This window comes from Aplidium turbinatum, chromosome 12 (assembly GCF_918807975.1).
Source record: "Aplidium turbinatum chromosome 12, kaAplTurb1.1, whole genome shotgun sequence".
In the NCBI taxonomy this organism is placed as follows: domain Eukaryota; kingdom Metazoa; phylum Chordata; class Ascidiacea; order Aplousobranchia; family Polyclinidae; genus Aplidium; species Aplidium turbinatum.
The window spans coordinates 11330144-11349681 of NC_137483.1; the positions used below are offsets into that span (position 1 = coordinate 11330144).

General features: G+C 36.0%; 1 protein-coding gene and 3 non-coding genes across 4 annotated transcripts in view; 1 reads left to right on the forward strand and 3 right to left on the reverse strand.

Moving 5' to 3' along the window:
• Positions 1 to 11687: 11687 nt before the first annotated feature.
• Positions 11688 to 19538, forward strand: part of LOC145780583 (uncharacterized) — a 34356-nt gene continuing 26505 nt past the window's right edge. The window contains exon 1 of the mRNA XM_082592209.1: positions 11688 to 11744. Within this exon, the coding sequence (XP_082448335.1) occupies positions 11688 to 11744 (57 nt within the window). The remainder of the gene's footprint in view (positions 11745 to 19538) is intronic.
• Trnas-cga (transfer RNA serine (anticodon CGA)) lies at positions 12589 to 12670 on the reverse strand. Its single transcript has one exon. It is a non-coding gene; the product is annotated as a tRNA-Ser (tRNA).
• Trnas-uga (transfer RNA serine (anticodon UGA)) lies at positions 13798 to 13879 on the reverse strand. Its single transcript has one exon. It is a non-coding gene; the product is annotated as a tRNA-Ser (tRNA).
• Positions 15662 to 15743, reverse strand: Trnas-cga (transfer RNA serine (anticodon CGA)). The gene has a single exon. It is a non-coding gene; the product is annotated as a tRNA-Ser (tRNA).

The following is a 19538-nucleotide window of genomic DNA, read 5'->3' on the forward strand; positions in this document are numbered from 1 at the left end:
AGACTTAGAATACCAACAGCTGTTTTAAGGATAGGTATGGGCACAGACAGTCTTAGTTAAAAGTTTGAATAGTAGGCTATACTGCATCTAATAAATGGAACAAATTTGTTTATAACAAGCATAGCCACCTGGAGATGCGGCCTGATTTGTCACATTTTGCAGATTTTGATTACAGCTAGTGCTTGAGTGACATTTTTTGAGATGTTTTTACTTTTTGCGGTTTCCTAATGACAAAAAACTTTTTTGTTGCCTTGGGGAAGCAATAGCAAATGAGAAAAAGTAAGTTGAAAAATGCAAAATCAGGCTGTTATTGAAAATTAACAGTCTGACTAAAATTTACAAAATCAAATATGTTAAAACCTATTGTGTCATCTGGGGAAAAGAATAAAGAAAGCGTAAAAATCTAATTTTTAGAAAATTTTATTTAAACGTTCGCCCAAAGTTAGAAAAACCTGGAAATTTCTGCAAAATGTGACAAATCAGGCCGTATTTTTAGGTGGCCATGTAACAAGTTAATAACTCATGAGGGTCGTTGAAAGGATAGTTAGGTCCCGGTACCAAAACGATTGCCGGCTTTCATAACAAGACACCTTTTTAGGAAGGGGAAAACACCAACAAATTTATCCAGAAAAGAGGTAGCTTCCCATCAAATTGCAGAGATCTTTCTAAACTAAAAACGCATTGATGTAAACGTAATATAAAAAATGAATCAGCGGTATTATTTTCGAGTTCAGGGTCCCATAAAATGGCACTGCTTCAGAAACACCAAGCGGATTTCCTGTCAATGCTACTGTGGTCCATTGTATCATCATTCCAATTCAAACTTAATATTAAAAAAAAGGTTTAACTGGGTTATGATGATTGTGATTTATGTGCATGCCTACTCCATAGATGATTGTCCCTTTTTTCCTGTTGTGCAAAAATACAGCATGATTAGAAAATAACTACACTCTGAAACTTCCATTTTCAGCATTGGGTTGTTTTTGAGCATCCAGAAAAAATTCTTAAAATTAAGGTAAATATCAACAACAGCATTACAACATCGTTGTACTGTAGCATGTCTTACTTTGGTAGAAACTTAATGTCTGTTTGCAATCGTAAATGGTTTTTAATAAGGTATAGTGTCATGAAAACCGCAAAGGTTTTTGAATAATTCTCTCTTAGTTCGATGGCTTTATTTACTTTTTTTTCACTTTGTGAAACCAAGAATCGACGGACAACGGTGTAATATTGTAGAGTAGCTCAACAGCTTATTTTCCATTAGTTAAAATCAATACTGTTGCTGATGGATTTACCAACACAAACATATTGATCAGCTTTCTTCACTAATGCAGAGTTACCATCGAGATTTTAGGACCGCAAACACAAACATAGATTTATCAACAAATTGAGCCGGTCTGTGGCTATGCTTCAACGTTAGAAGGTGCCTATAAATAGTTTTCTGCGGTTGCTGTTTAGTTTTTTTTTTTTCACATAAAAACAAAGGCGTTGTTGATTATGGAGTTGGGGGCGTAATGCCGACCTACTAGACCTTTCTCTTGGCTTGCGCGACTGCCAATCCGTTGGCTAAGGGAACAATAGTTAGGCAATACTCCCCCACTCATATAATCAACAAAATAATAATTTGATTTTTAGTAGTTTTCAACAGGCATTTAAATGGTAAACAGAACGTCTTAGGATAAAAAAAATAAATAAATAGCCAAAATTAACAGGAGACAATTTCTTTGACGTCAATTGAATTGACAAAAATAAGCTGAACGCTTGAGATAGAAACGAATGCTGTGGCTTGACCTGCGTGGGTGACTGTCGTACACCTGTCAAGTACACTCAGGCCAGAAGTGCACGCAAAACTTGCTTCAATTAAACTAACCAGCACTTCTTTATATGCCGCATATATCTTATAAACTAAAACGCCCTGTTTACAATAAGGTACAATTTAGAAAGCAAACTTACAGGCAGAAAGAAAGTTTTTCAATGATGCTCAGTAATATCGTCCCGATAGGCTGCTGTGGTGCCTGTCTATAAAAGAAAGAAATGGGTTACAAGTACAGACTTGTTTTCTGTTTGTTGCTAAATATTAACCGTTGTAGTAGAAGAGGATATTGACTATCAAAGAAGCATCAAACATAATGGCAGGTGGTGTAAGATTCCCATTAGTCATATTACTTTTAAGTACGTAGTTTGGCTCTGAGAGTTTTGTTTTCATCATTTGTTGAGTTACTTGGTTTGTTAAGTAAAACACCAGTTTTGGGTTCAGCTTTAGGATGGTATGCTAAGCTCTCAGGTAGTAAAGTGAATCTATCTTTTTTACATAGATTCAACGTCTGCAGACGCCTGTGGGGGTGTTAATTCAACGTCTGTGAACATTTAATCAATGCAAAAAGCGCAGATTTTTAAACTAAGCAAACATTTCTTAACACTTGGTTTAGTATCGTAAAGTCACAAGATGAAACTGAAAAAGTACAATAGAAATGCTAATGTTTGAAATGCTTGACGCTTATGCATAATTTGTAGTTTGTTTTTGGCTGGCAAATCAGTCCTTTTTTCGTTCATTCAACGCTTGGAGACTGATTCACTGGCTGGGAAAAGTCTTGAGAAATATGTTGACTTTATCATGCAATAGTAAAAGTAGTAGCCTATTGTGGTTTGAAAATTAGTCACAAAGAAAAAACGTATTTTTCAGTTGAAGAGAGGCATCAATTGGTCAATGCCCCCTTGAAAACGTTAGATTACAATCATTTAACGTTTTCCTTTAATCGCTTCAGTGAAAATGGATATGGCGCAAGTTTAGTTAAACTTGTTATAACTTTAGTATTGTTTTTACTACTGCAGTTAAAATGCTCAAAGCAGTGGTTACAGTACTCGTTAAGGAATTAACAAGAAAAACAAGCTTTTACTTTTAGGTCTTCGTGGAAGGGCTTTCTATTAAAACGTTATCGATTTAGGCTCCCATTGAAAAAGAGGTGGTACAAAAGTACTGTAGGATTTGTGAAACTAGCCTGAGGTGTGAGAGGATCAAAGTTAGGCTCTATAAAAAGATAATTTGTTTAAGACAACAGGTAATATTTTAGCTAACCAGTGAAGTCTAGTTTTTATAACTAATTTTTAAAAATTGACAATCAGGAAATAATGTACGTTATTTTCTTCTCATTCTCCTTCCAAAAATATACAGTAAGTTGCTTTACAATAAACAAGGATATTGTCAAATCAAGTATATTTATACTCTAGGTACGCATATACAGGTTTCAAAAGACTGGTTGACTTAAAGTTTTGGACAAACCAATCTTCTCAAAACCATTTTGTTTTAATTGTTTTAGTACTTAGCTCGGACGCTAATGAATTAAAATCGATTTTGTAACTTGTTTCATTCATTATTTGTTTGTGACGTATGTGATGTTACGAATAAGCAATTAAGGCAGAAGCGTCTTTAAACAGACCCTCCGCATGAATATGAAAAAACCGTAAATAATATAAAAAATGCTCTTTGTATATATGCGTTAAAAATCGCTTTCACGCAGAGTAAATGACTCTTTAAACAAACTAATTGCTTGAAACAAAAAATTGAGAGAAAAAGAGAGAAATATCTTCAGTATATTTCTACTGTACATTTGATAGCGTACGGTACGCGTTCAAATTACTGTTGTACGTGTTGTAATGATCTGGAGCGCAAATGGTGGTTTTTAAACAAAGTTGACATGTTCAGTCAAACCGAAAGAATCAGTTGTCAACAAATGAAATGATGGCTGCAAAAAATATACTTTGAACAACATCTCTTATTGGTGTTGGTCTAAAAGCAATGCTTCAATCGAGGTATCAAACTGCTATCTCTTGCTAATGTCTTGTGTATCACGTGAAATCCTGACAGAAATACATACTATATGGCAATTTCTTTTAAGGGCAATCATAGGCTATACCTGTTTCTTAAATATCTTGGGAATTAGAATGATTTAATGCCAAGACTGAGATATCTGATAAGAAAATTGAACCGGTTTTATCTTGAGACAAATAAAGTTTGAGCTAGATGTAGTTGATGTTGAGGTAACTGATAGCACGGAAGTTATAAAAGTCGACACCCTTTTATAAAGCACAGCGCCATGAAATTGTCTTATTTCTAAAAGTAGAAATTTAAATCGTTTTTATTTTCCACAATTACGATTAGTCACAGTTTGAAAACTATTTTTCACAAAAATTACGTTACATTTTCAATAACTTAGGTTGAAAAAAAAACCAACAGAATCTTTACAATAGTGCTTCCTCTTCAAGTTTCCTGAAATCATCAGCAAAACCTTCCACTTTAGACTTCAATGTGCGTAAATAATCCAGTTATCAGTGAACAATAGATGTATTTAAAAGGTCTACGTCAAAATCGCGGGTGTCCTTGGATCTTACAAGTTGTTTTGTTTCCAAACCCAACAAAGAAGAAAACAAAACTTAATTTTTGTTGACCCGACTGAGGATGAAAAACTATTTTTTTACTCGTCAGCCCACGTTGAAACAACATAAGTTATGGAACTTTAAAGCGTAGCTGCTACGAACATCGTAACACAAGAGAGTCGGTCAATATTTGACTTCCTAGGCCGAGAACGCTCTAGAGCTGTTGCAATCTTTCAGCATCTGCAATCAAAGAGAACTTAGACCAGTTTGCCGATCACGGAAAATTTTAACTTTGCAGTTTTCAGCTTCAACGTTGCAACTACGTAGCTGCGCATCAGAAATCTGAACTTGCTTGAATTTAATTTCAAGACAGTTTTAGTGATTTCAGAACCAGGTCAAGAAAGTAATATTTGGTGGATAAAAATAATTAAGACCATTAGATACGAGTCATCAAATACACAAAAAGTTTTGTTGCAATGTATCCATCGTGTATGGTTAGATTAAAGTTCAAATATTTCTAACTTTTAGTAAGAGTTAAAATGGTGTTTTTGAAATGAAACTTTAAATTTCATGATGTATTAAGATTGCAGGACTCCAGTAATTTATGGAGGTAAGACGCTGTGAAAATCTATGAAACGTCAGTGTATCATTTCATGGAGTTTTTCTTACCGTTTCCTAGTTTTAAAGCGAATTCTTTGGAAGGACCAAATGGAACAACTATAATTGTGGTTATTATCTTGAAGATGTGTTCAAGGACGCGGAAGTAGGGGTGCTCAAGGGGCTGCAGCCGCTCCTAGAGCTATTTCAGTCCCCCTGGAAATTTCGATAATTGCTTCAGCCCCCCCTAGAAAATTCTGACAATTTCAGGTACATAACATATTTTCAGTAATCGTGTTGCAAAACGTTTTTCTTGGGTTTTATAATGCTCCCGATTCGAAATCGGAAACGTTGTTTTCGTGTATTACCGATTTGTTTTCCCAGCTGAACTTGTCGATTGAACGCCTTCAAGGCTACTGTCTTGACGGTGCAGCAAATACAGTATGTCTGGTTGCTAGAAGTGAGTGCGGGCCAAACTTAAAAGCATTATGCCCTGGATCAGTATACATTCACTGCAGTAATCATGCTCTCGATTTGATTTTGCAAGACGTTGTAAAGGAAGCGAGGCTTATTGCCGATGCCTTAAACTTCGTTCAAAGTGTTGCAGTTGTAATTCGTGAACCGTCTATGCGTAAATCTTCATTCATGTCGCTTTTTGGTTCCGATGAAGTTGCCTGCAATTTGCTGGGTTTGCGTCCTACTCGTTGGTGCTTTCGTGCTTTTGCCTCGCTCGTGTTGTTAAGTGCTACCCTACCCTGTCGCAATGACTGACCGACATGACAGAAGATAGTGCAATGCGAGGAGACGCACGTGCAAAAATATTCGGCTTTGTAAAACAAGTACGCACGATGCGGCTTTATATTGCGATTACCTGCAGTGGTGAAGTTTATCAGCCTGCAGAAGCCGTCGCAAGACAGCTCCAAAACAAGAAGATTTCTGCTTCTTCAGTTTTGGAATCCATCACCATTCTCCGCGAACGGATCAAAAATCTCAGAAAAGATGAATCCATTTCCAAGCTTATGGATGCAGCGAACGTCTTTGCGTTTGCCGATAACCTAAAAACGCCAAAGGATCCCCGAGTGGGCAAAACTCCAGCAAGGTTTCGAAACACAGAAGAATCCGATGGTTTGTCGTCTGCGGGAGAAAGAGCGTGGAAACGGTAATAGGCTACATTGAAGCCCTTGATTTGGTTCAAGCTGAGCTTGATCGAAGATTCGACCAGGCGGATCTGCTTACAGCAGCCAACAGATAGAAGGCCCTTCTGAGCTGTGCAAATGGTGAGGAAAGATCTGATAGGCTACTGAGAACAGCTTATCCGATGCCATCAGAAAAGATCGCCTAAAAACGGAACTTTCCTTGTTCAGCGAAGTTGTAAGTGGAAAAACCGCAAACTCCGTTCAAAAGGTTGCTGAGATACTATCACAACTAAATCCAGGGCCGGATTTAGATGATGGGGGGCCCGGAGCACTTTTACATCGGGGGGCCCCCGGCGAAAAACTACTACGTCTACAGTAGCATTAATCCTGCACTGCACAGAATTCTGTAGAAGCATCAAAGGCTAAAAGAAAAAAATAACGCAAAATCACATTTTTTCCACGTCGAGGGGCCCCCTTCAAAAGGGGGGCCCGGAGCACCTGCATCCTCTGCCCCCCCCCCCCCCAAATCCGGGCCTGACTAAATCCTCAAACACTAGATCTTTTCAAAGAATTGCGAAAATTCGTGGAGCTCTGCCTTTGCCTCCCTGCTTCAGCTGCATCATCAGAACGTTCTTTTTCTGCTCTAAGACGCTTGAAAACGTGGTTGAGAAGCTCAATCACACAAAAAAGACTTAGGCTACTCATCTTGCGTTGATGCATGTCCACCAAAACATTTTGGACACTGTCGATGTCAAAGAACTCATGACACAGTTCATAGAGAAAATACCTGAGCGAAAAGCAATCTTCGGAAGCGTGTGAGAACTTACTTCCACAAACTATCGTTTTCAAATCACTTTCTAATTTGTACGTTTTCATTTGAATTTTCTGAACAGTTGCTTTGTTGTTGCCGTTTTTCATTTGTCATAATTTACAATGCATGACGTGTTTTGGCGTCGTCTCTTACACCGGAGGGGACCGAATGCTTATAGGCTACTACCACTTTTAAATGCTGACCCATATAAGGGGGTCTGGGGGGCGAAGCCCCCCAGAAGCTGACAACACTACGGCATCTTCAGCCCCCCCCCTAGAGAAAAATAGTTCCCGCGCCACTGGATGTGTTGCTGAAGGTTGCAACGACGCTCAGTTAGAGAAAGAGATTTATGCTGTTTCTGTTCAGTGCTGATCATGCACAGAGCATAAGTTACTCAATAAGTAAACATAAATTTATGACAACTTATAATAAATGACGTGAGGTTTTTTGACTACGGTCTATTAAAGCTATCATTTGACTGATTAGATAAAAGCTTTGGAGAAAAGTTTTGGTTTTTGTTTGCTTGTGGTGTAAAGTGTAATGCAAAGTTTTGTAAGTATAGCCTATTGCTTGCTTAATTGCTCATTGTTAAATCGTAAAAGTATTACTTCTAGATGAAAACTAACTTGCGTCAAACTATGGTCAAACTAATATTAACAAACATAATATAAACTCTAAGTGACACGGATGTCTGTTCGTCACCTAAGTTATGATTCATCACAGGCACACACATCAAATCAATGTAAAAAAGAACTAATCGGTTAACTTTAAGGTTTTGTGATTGAAAGCTTGGCTTTGTTGATTGAGTAACAAACAACGGCAAGCAAATATAAATTTACGTTATTGCAGCTAAAATTTATGAAATGAAACTTGATCTTTGCTGGGGTTGTTTAAAAATGCAACAGAAAAACGTGTTTTGAAATACGTACTTTACTTTATTTCGACACATTTGTTGCAAGCAAAGTAACAGAAACATAAGAATAATAACAGAAATGTAATAACAACGCAATTTTACGAAACTTGTTTTCGCTTTGTTTAAATTAATTTTTTCAGTGAAGAATTTTGTTTCGAAATAAATGAAATTGAAACTCATAATAAGAATTGCCAAAAACATAAACTAGGCCGTTCAAAAATTTAAAGTGGACAGCCTTATTCGCTTTAGACAGCCTTTGTTTGTTGATCCTTGACTTTGTTTGTGGAACAGTTGCTGGTAAAAATTTAATAATTTTCTTGTTTCTCATTTGCGACAAAAATACTGTTTCATTTCGGCATCTTTTTTCTAGTAATAGTTGCTACTGTCATCTGATGAATGCAAATATAAAAGCAGAAGCATACGAGTTGGTTTATTGCTTCAGTGACGCTTTGCATACCACGACAATGCAATTTCTTTGTAAGCAAGTGGGAATTACACTTGAAAGTCAAGGTTATTTTGTTACAAATCCTCTGATTTACTTTTGTTTTTCATGTGGGGGTCTATCATTGACCGAGGCACGTTCATATTGGATATACATTACTCAAATGATGTTTTGGTTTTTCAGTTTAGACCACTGACTTTGTTTTGAGACATTTTAGTTTGTTTATTTTATAAATGGAGCAATACCAAAGAATCTTTACCCAGTAACTATTTTTTGAAAGTTTTAATTGATTTTCAGAAGCATCTGCTTTTCAATGTTAATTTGACATTGCCAGACATCGAACAGCTGCTCAGAATTTTATTTGCAAACTAGTTTATTTTGTCAGCACACATTTTCAGGTTTGAAAATCTCGTCCGGCGATTCATTCTTGTCAGCGAAGCGATGACGTGAGGATTGAATGAATCGTGAGACAATATTTCTGAGCCTTGGCAAATGGCAACAGAGTCAGCAAGCTATTCAGTGAGCAAGAAAGAGTGATGCAGCAGATTCCTTCTACTAAAGTAAATGTACGATAGTTCAAGGCTCAGCGTTGATATGACCAATTCAGTTTTTTTGTTTTTTGATTTAATGCAGTAATTTGTAAAAAATAATGTCAACGAAAATTTTTGATTAATTGAGGAAATCTAATTGAAGTCAATGGAAGCAACTTTTCAAGCAAAAATTAGCAGTTCTGTGGATTTTTAAACCTCGAGTTTACTGTTGACGTCAGATGGTTTATTCCAGTCAAGTGGTTGATAGATCAACTAATCATTCTGACTTAAGCGTGCTTGAAAACCTATCAAAATTTCATTTTAGTGCAAAACTCCTTTTTGAAAATTTCGTTTCGAGTTTCTTAAATGAAGATTTTCGTTTCATTTCGAACCGCCGTTAGAATAACAAGGTTTCTATTTCAGTTGAGAAAAAGGGGATTTTAAACCGTCTTATAATGAACCATGTAGGCTGCAAATCCGATGCTACATAGACTTTCCTACCACATAGACTTTCCTACTTATGTTCTTTTATTGTCCAATTTTTACTATGACTCTAGTTAGAACTTGGTCACACGACCAATCAGGGGCCGATCAAGAAAAACGCTTTTGGCAAGCACCAGGCTTTGTTTTCCATTTATCTCGATAAAGAGGCTAAACCCCACCCCACCTAAAAGGGGAAAATTGTGATGACCTTGATTTCTTGTCAGTTTTGGTATTTGTGAAGACAAGTGACCAAGTGCTCCTTAAATCAGTTATTGTAATCGACCTTACATGGTTTAGCAATGCCAACAATTTTTGCACTAAAATGCCTACTTTTTTACACTTCGAAAAGAGCCTTGTTTTATAAAGCATTAGCTTTTCTGTGAGGAGTTATTCGTGTTCATTTTCACCACTGCAACTGTGTTTACAATCACTTTTGCTGTAAAAAAATCACACAGTTTTAAGAATTTAGTTGGTTTACAGCTAAAAACCCATTTAAGGCGTGTTCAAACTTGCTTCTCCTAAACATGAGAGTGCAAAATTCATGTTTTATATCTATTCGATGTTAATCAACAATGAAACTACAAAATTAGCGTAATTTGCAGTCACGATACAACAAAGCCAGTCATGACATAGTCATTGTTCCTATACAGTGATTCAGTTTCTGCTAATACCAACTTAACTGAGAGGAGGCTACATTTTGAACAAGAACTTCCCAGACAGCGAAGCAACCGTTTTTTACATTGATTCAACATCTGCAGACGTTGAATCAATTTAATGATTTGTTGTTTCTAAACAAACAAATAATAATAATAACAGAAACAGGTGTAAAACGACATTTTGTAGTTTAAGGTTGTGAGTTGACATAAGGAGAAATGTACAGATGCCAATCGTATCTCCTGGCAGGAGTTACAACTGCAACCACTTATTGTGGCCAAGAGTATTTCTATTTAGAATTTTAAATATATTGAATGAAACATATTTGATGATTCAGTCTCTTCTATTTGTTTTGATGTGATGTGGGTATATCAGAGGGTTATATGAAAATGGCTGTACGTAGAACCAACATTAATTGCCTAACGTTATATGCTTTTAAATCAGCCTACACTCTTTAATATATTTTTTAATTTAAGTTTAAAATCATAAATCGACTATTGTCCTGCAAATAGCTGAATAGTGTTGAAACAGAACCTTAATTGGAAATTTACTAGTCTAACTTTGGAGTCAAAAGCTTGCTTCGTAAAATGCTACAAAAGCAAACCATGCATCGTTTCTTTACTTATTGTACTTGTAGCCCAACTCATAAACTGCAGAGATTAGATTCAATTCTTTCACGCGTTATAGCAACAAAAAGTAACGCAAATTTTGCTCGCAAAAGTGACTCTTGGTCCACAGACGCATTGAAAGATTTGTAAGCACAGTGACGTCATCGAACAAAGGCGTTCACAAAAGTACGTCTTGATCTTGACAACCAAAATAACTATTTTATATGGCCAGGCCGTCGCTTTTGTACGTTGATGCTACGTATGTGATGGTACAACAATATACCTCTTCCCAACCTAAAGCAAACACGGTCCAAGTTACTCAAAGGCTTACGCAAAATTTCAAACAGTTGTCGGCTTTCCTATACTCTGTGTAAACTTTTTTTTCAACATTGATTTTCAATCAAAATTTTTCTTAATGTTTGCTGAAAGAAAGAAAGCTCTTTAAACTTTATCTTGTCCTGGCATCTTGGTCTCACCATCGACTAGCTGAACAAGCAGCGATTGAATTCTACGATAAATCAAAGATAAACTTTATAGTTTTTAATGACAGTGCCACAGGCAGCCTTGCCAGATGAAAAGCAAGGCAGCGTCGTTGGTATACAGAAAGATGGCATACAAGGATGTTTTACGGTATCTTACAATTGTAGCTTCAGTGGAGTTTTTGGACATGCAAAACGTATGACAGCTCAGCGCCTCAGCCGATGAAAATTTGCCCTAAGAAGTTTTTTTTTATCAGGCTATTATTGAAGTACATCAAACTACTGCAGACTCATTGTCGCTTGCGTAGCAGGCCAGTTCAAGTTGCTGGTTTTTTATACGTTTCTTTCTTTTATCATATATTTTGGGGCAAAGAACATTCAAAAGTTGAAGATAGCACAAAGAATGTTTCTTGTTTGTTTCCAGCTTGTGCTACAAAAGGTATTTGCAGCAGCCACTGTAGTCACTTAAATTTGTTGGAAACAATGTGAACTTGCCGAATGGCAACGAAAAATTCTCTTTTACCTTAACTCTCTTTAAATTTTGTTCATGACATTTTTAGGTGACTTGTTGTAGAATTTTAAAACTGATAAGAAGTAAGTTTCAGGCAACATGTAAATTTACTTGAAGCCATATCTACCGTAGTAGCAGCTTCACCGAATATGAGCGTGGTGAGACATGCTGGGTATCTCATAAAAGAAGAAAACGGAACCTTTCAAGTAAGCACAACCAATTATTTTGTCAAACTTACTTTCTTGTTGAGTGAAAGATATTTTCTTATAGATTTGTTAGAAAGTTTAATCTTACATCTTCTTTCATTTATTTTTGATACATTTGAACGTGTTTATAACAAAGGGAAGTTGGCTCATTTTATTGGCTTATTTTCAACAGATAGTTAGCCAACCCGTCAAATCTCCATTGATTCAACGTCTGCAGATATTATGTCAATGTATAACAGACTGATTTTCTGGCTGAAATGTTTAGGTAAGATCGCTAGGTATAAACTGAAAACGAATAAACTTCTGCACTGATTAAAAACGTGGGGAATTGTCATAGCATTGCAAACGATGTAAAAGAGACTCAAATAAATTATTTAAACTTAATCGTTTATCACAAAAATCAGAAGATATAGTTACTCTGCTGAAAAAACTAACGAAGCTGTCTCCATGCTTTCGCCTCAATATTGTCAAACCAGTGCATGCAATCCCACATTTCATTCGAAATACTCCAAAGCTTAATTTTGTATTTCAAGCAGAAAAACATGTTTCCATATTTATTTGTCTGCTTTTCTTCGGTAACTTTGGTTTTACCGATTTGTTACTGGGTTAAAATTGTTGTACCACAAGCTTACAAAACTAAAACACAATACAGAATTCAGCTTTTTTTTAATTGCAGCCTATAAAGTAATTAGCTTACAACCAAATTGTATCACATCAGCGTTCAGCTTTTGACAAAATCAAGTTTTGTTTCATCGAATATCAGGGAACATAAAAAATCGTAAGGTAAAAAAACAAAAAATTCATCGTTGCACTTTTTACTTTTGGAAGCTACAACTTGGATACACGCTGCAAGCAGGATTCGAACCTGCGCGGGAATATCCCATTGGATTTCGAGTCCAACGCCTTAACCACTCGGCCATCGCAGCTCTGTGTCACACTTGAATAACCAGATTTTTGATATGACTTTGATCCACGACGCGTCTCTGACGCTGAATGATTTGATTCTTCGTCGGTGAATCAAAGTGAAATCTTTGTGGATAGACTGTATACCCGCATACCACTGGTCCTACTCAAACTTTACTATGTGCAATATATAGACTAGTTTTTCTGATCAGCTCAATTCATGGCGTTCAAATGCTGTAGGGAATTTATTTTCTGTTTGTAGCTGAACGTGGCACACTAGCCCAAAACAAAAGTTTTTCGATTTCAGCTTTTTCCTCTGATTTATTACCTGGTTCTAGTTAGTATTTATTTTAATTTCTGTCTTCAAGCGACTTTTTGTGAGCAAACTTGCCACAGGAACAAGTGATCATAGGGCGAAAAAGAGGACGTGAACCAAGTGATATTTGTTCCACGAAATGAATTTAAGACAAGCTACTTGTGACGTAGATTCTATACATCTATGTAATGTTTACGTCGACATATAACAATGTAATAACACATCAAAGCCGTTATAAATTTTACGATGATTCTATGTTTTTGATTCTCTGCATGTAAAATCCAAAAAATACAATTTCATTCGAACAATGAAAAGTTTTGACGTTCAATATTTTTGGAAATTTGAAGCCTAGTAGGCATGCTTTGACGTTGAATATCATAATAGGTAGGCTGGTATGAGTAAGCAGTAAGCGTTTTATTTCGATGACGAAATTGAATACACAGGCAATGCACTTACCGCCTACTTGCTTTCACACAGGGCCGTTGAAAAGATATTTTGAGTCTGGTGCCATTGAGCAGCTCGATCTTACAAAAATAAAAATGAACATTAGCCTACGTATAAAAACGGTCTAATAAAGTCTGAAGGATGAAGCTGAAGAGGGAGAAAGTTATTTGGTTTGTGTATGAGTAGGCAAATCGTTTGCTTTATAAAGAAGTTTTGAGCAATTAATGAAAATTCAAAAAGACCGTAATTATAGGTCGGGTCACGATTTTTTCAAACTACCTTTGCTTGAGGTTATAATTCTGTAAGATTTGCTAGCATTGTCTTCCAGAAGACGTTCTCGTATTTGAAAGATGTGCTGTTTCCATTCAACGCAAACAAAAAAACAAAAGACGCTGCGAACAGGATTCGAACCTGCGCGGGAATATCCCATTGGATTTCAAGTCCAACGCCTTAACCACTCGGCCATCGCAGCTGCGCTGACCTGAGATAAAATATCAGCAGATCTCTAAGTCGGTATGTTGCGTCGTGAGCGCAGTGAAGCATTTTTGAGCAAAATGTTTTTGAAAAAAAGATATCGCAAGTACACACAATGTTAGTTATAAAACTATCTCTGTTATAATTTAGTCGCCTGGAGCAAAGGTTTCAAAGAACTATTAGTATTGTCAATGGATGATATTTGCCATTAGCCGAGTTGTAGTTCAGTTATTTTTCTATTATTTGCTGGAGGGACGCCTTTCCTGCTGAAGTTATAATAAATACTGTATATGTTTGTTTATTGTTGTATAGTCGTTTGCTTGGATTTCTTGATATTCTTACCGCTTTGGTATCAGTTTCTTTAGTTTGTTTTGTACTCAGCTTGTTGGTGTTACAAATTGTAATTATCTCTTATCGTCATTTAATATTATTCAGAATTATATTTGTTTTAATATATTAATGAGTTGAATACATTATTCAAAACTTACAAATGCAACGAATGGAAGAGTTGGATCAATTATAATTGTAATATTGTAATTGTAAATTACAATTGTAATTGAATGCAATTAATCACACAATTTTACGTAATTGTAATTGAGACTTTTTGTTGTTGTGTGATTGTAGCCTAACTATAATTGTAATTGCAAAAAGTTTTGGTCCAAATTACAATTACTTTTACAATTAGATTTAGGATTAGGTCTAACTGCAACATTAGCCCCATAACTGCAATTGCAAAAAGTTTTGGTCCAAATTACAATTACTTTTACCATTTCATTTCGGTCTAACTGCAACATCAGCCCCAGTGGCAAGACTGTATTCAATAGCTGGTAACTTTTATACCCCAAAAAAGGAATTTGGAACAAACAATTTGAATTTCCGCAACCTACTCTTTGTAAAATGTAATATTCCACTACTGTGTTTGATATTATCACACTGTAAAAATCATCCATTAACATAAATATTAAAACATTTAAGTTTTGTGATTGAATCGTGCAATTATTTACATTTGGAAGTAATTGTAATTATAATTTTAATTCGAAAATTTCAGAACAATGTGATTGTAATATAATTGAACCTGAAACTATGTAATTGGTCCAACCCTAATGCATTACAAATAGCATAAAAAATCGCAACCTCAACAAACAGCTGTTAGCTGGAAGGGCATCATTTACTGACAGTCAACTTAAACAATAAATACTATTAATATTACAAAAAAGGATCGATGCCAAGCAAAAAAGCCAAGCAGAGCAAATTACACCAAATATGGTTATTACTTTCTAAAACCTGCTTCACCCCAAAAAGGGGATCATCAGAAGGTCCTTATTGTATCTATTTATTTTATTTTAGATTCTGTTTGAATAAGAGCCTTCTGGTGACCCTTCTTTACTATATACGCAACTTATATTAAATTACGTTGTGAAGAAAGGGGCGTTCTTCCCGGCTATCAGCACAAGTGGTTGCGATACTGACGATACTGACGTGGTGCGATACTGACGAGCCCAGCCTCATGGGCGAAACACGGTGTCTATCGCTGTCAATTCTTGCTACAAATCGGCTGCCGAGAAACTTAAATTACGTTTGTTAAGTCATAACGTAAACGTTACCTAAATTAGTTGATTTGTGACGTCGTTTCCACACAATTGTTGATATTGCTACTGCTCTTTTGTCTTACTCGTTGCTGCATTTGTCACAACATTCGTTAAATATGTCGTTCGTTTGAGAACCACTGAACTCGGCATTAAATGTTTTGGATTCGATACTACAGTAAATGTTAAAAATACGCTGCGAGCAGGATTCGAACCTGCGCGGGAATATCCCATTGGATTTCGAGTCCAACGCCTTAACCACTCGGCCATCACAGCTCTGTTCCAGGTTTGAAAACCGCAATTTAAAATATAAGCAGAATGAACAAGAACACAGTTTAAAAATGTAAATTAAATCATCAACATTTGCAAGCATGGTTTCATTTCAGCCAGAACCTCCCTTCTTTTACCACTGATTCAAGAGCCGCAGGCTGTGGTGGAGAAATGTTTAAAATTGATAATTTTTCTTACTAATAATATAATAATAATAATGTTAGTTTTTATATAGCGCTGTATCCATCGCAGAATGCGTTGCTCCACAGCGCTTTACAAAGCAGACAGTGTCAGCGCAGTTACAAAGCAGACAGTAATCTTTCTGATAAGATTTGAATGCAGGGAGCAAGGAAAAGCATATTGTAGAATTTCATACCCACAAATTGTAGCGTGACATTGAAAAAACACAGAAAACTTTAATGGTTTAATGGATTTTATGGTCATGATCAGCGTTGGTGTTGGATTATAGTAAGATCGCAAGGATGTCTATTGTCGATCAACCAAAGGGAGAACGCCGTTGTTTCCAATTTACTGTTAGTTAACATACTGGTGGTTTCTACTTTCGACATTTTCCAGTTTAATATTTCAATCTATGTCAAAAAATTATTACAAAAGAATTCCATTGGTCACTATAGTTTGTAATACTCTATAACAGCGGTTCTTAAACTGGGGGGCGCGCCCCCCTTGGGGGGCGCGAAAGGTTCACAAGGGGGGCGCGAGCGATGTCAAACTATGTGACTAAACGCATGTGACTAAGTGGATTTATTGCCAGGATAAAGCAAAAAAGTCCCAATGCCATCAGATCTCACTGCGTGATTCACCGTGAGGCTCTGGCCTCCAGGACTCTACCAGCTGCAATGAAAGATAAGCTTACAGTAATCATACGAGCCGTCAACTTCGTCAAAACCAGTGCCTTCAATACGAGACTGTTTACCAAGCTGTGCAAGGATATGGATTCGTACCATAAGACCAGGGCCGTTGACAGGATTTCTCGGGCCCGGTACCCATTTGTTTTCGGGCCCCCTTCATCGACAAAGTTATGAATATAATAATATCAGGTTGTGTAGAAACGTTTGTTGATGTGCTGTTAAAATGAGGATGACACATGCCGTTCAAAGCAGAAAATTAAGAGGAATATCATTTATATATTCTCAAAGATTTGTTGTATCCACGAATTTCCCCAACTGTGCAATTACGCATTAAGGATTTCTCCATAAACCGCAAAATCCTTGCTCTCAATCACGATCTTCGTCAGTATGTTTAAAATTGTTGAAGTTTTTGGCTAAAATAAATTCTTTGTAAAGTAGAGTAGCCGTAGGAGAGTAAAACATTTGGGGGGGGGGGGCGAACATAATTTGCCCAAATTTTGTCTTTGCGTATATATTTTCAAAAATACTAAATTACTCACAATCTCTGAGAGTCATCAACTTGGCCGTGTACAAAACACAAGCAAAAAAAAAGTATATACAACAGCAAAACAAGGCTGAACTTACTTTAATCTACTTTCATAGACCTGTCTGTGTCCCATTTCAATAAACCATCAAATTAAAACATTCTTGTGTATCATAAAAAATATTCAGTATATTAAGCCTAACTGGATTCAAAAAAATTTGAACTGAGACTTCACCAATAACTGGATAACAATAATTGCTGAATATTCATGTCACCAGATTATATGAAAATCTCCAGCCCAACTTCAATAAAAGGCTTGACCAAAAGTACCGGTAGCTCAATCTTTTCAATTCAAAGATAGTCCAAAGATTCAATATTTGTACATTTGCATTGAAAAAAACTAAAATGACAATCCGTTTACTTATCAAACCAGTAACATTACTTAATCCATGCTGCTTCAAATCCTACAGCCTGAAAAGAATTGGACAGTTTACCATGCTATGTGCATCAAACTTCCACCTTTGAACAAAACTAATTTTGATACCAAAAATATTGATATTATATTGCAATAAAATAGTCAATAGTCAATGTTTTTTCAGAAGATCATTACAAAGATAATCTTACTTCACAATGAAGCAGCTAGGCCTACTCAAATCACAAGCACTGAAGAAAAGTCACTCCCAGATAATAACTTCAAACTCAATCTTTGCCACAAAATACAGACCACATTACCAAAACATGACACAAAAATAGCACTGTTTACATTGCCTGATATATTAACTGCATGAATTGGATGACAAAATAACATAACATGTGTCTTTATATTTGATTGTTGTTGCTCTAATACTGTGTCATAGATAGTAAATAGCTGAGCATATCAACCTTGGGACTGGCAAAGACAAACAGCAGTTTATACAAAAAAATTCAATGCTGAAAACAGTTAAACCATAGCTCACAACAACATGAAATTAAATACAGGAAAATTCACAAGTTTTTTTCATTTAATATACTTTTTCACTTTGTACATAACTATGGTTAGTGGCCGAGATCATTGCTCACAAAAGTGGTGTATATGTGGCCTCACAACTGTTGATTATTAAAGTTTATAACAAATACTTATTTTGTTTGACCATATCTAAAAATGATAAGCTATCTTTGTAGTATTTAAGTCAAGTTTTGCGAGCATAGCATAACTCATGGTTAAATTGACTTATCCAATAATTGGATATTTTTACCCAAATATTTTGACAAACAACTACATTAGTGGCATATAGAGAAAAAACAAAAACTTCATAAGCTCACCAGAACCCAGCAAGGTTTCAAAATTCTACCAATGAAGAAATGTAGGCTAGTGTGTTGATATTCTAATGAACATCTGTAATAAGCTTATCTCAGCTTGTCGAAGCATTATTTTCTGCAAATACTGAATCGAAACTTAACATTCTGCCCAAATTTTAATACCAAATATAAAAGTTTTCAAAATTGTCGATACTCTGTTTTACATTCAAAGCAAAATGTTTTTTATACAAAATGCAACACTATAAAGTTACTAAACTGGTAGAATGTTGAAAACTTATGGTAAGAATTGATTTGTCCAAATAACTAGACATTTTTGCCCAAATGATTTTTATAATCAACTACATTAGTAGGATATTGAGAAAAAACAAAAAATCGCATAAAGTTACCAGTAACTAGTAGGCTTTTAAATCTTACCCATGAAGAAATGCAGCCTACATGTTAGTGAATATCAGTAATAAGCTTACCTCTGTTTCCCCAACTGTGCTTTTTTACAGTTCTATTTTGCAGTTGTCGAATCGAAACTTATCATTCTGCCCAGATTGCAATACCGATGCAACAGTTTTCAAAGTGGGTGATAATACATTTACATTCATTGGAAAATATAAATGTATCTCATAAATTACAACAATTATGTAAAGTTTCTACACAGGTGAGGCGTCGAAACATTGTGGTAAGATTGATTTGCCCAAATAACTGGACATTTTTGCCCAAATTTGAAACATTTTTTTTTCAGCGGGGGAGCGACTGCCCCCCCCCCCCATCTCCTACGGCTATGAATTGTAGATGCAAGTAGCTAGAAGTGATTACCACCAAAAAATATATATATTCAGAATTAAAGAGTGGGTGAAGAAAAATATTTCGTGTTTTTGAAAAAAAAATCGTGGTTAGGGAAATCACTATACCCGGAAGGGGGCCCGGTACTTTACCATCTGACGGCTGAAGTGGCTGTTTTAACCTCTGGTCGCAATTCCTTTAGATCTGATTATAGTAAGATCTTGATAATGTTTGAAGTCGCGGAGAATCTTTTAAATCCGGGCCCCCTAAATATTCCGGGCCCGGGTCCAAAAGTACCACCTAGACCCCCCTGTCAACGCCCCTGCATAAGACTCT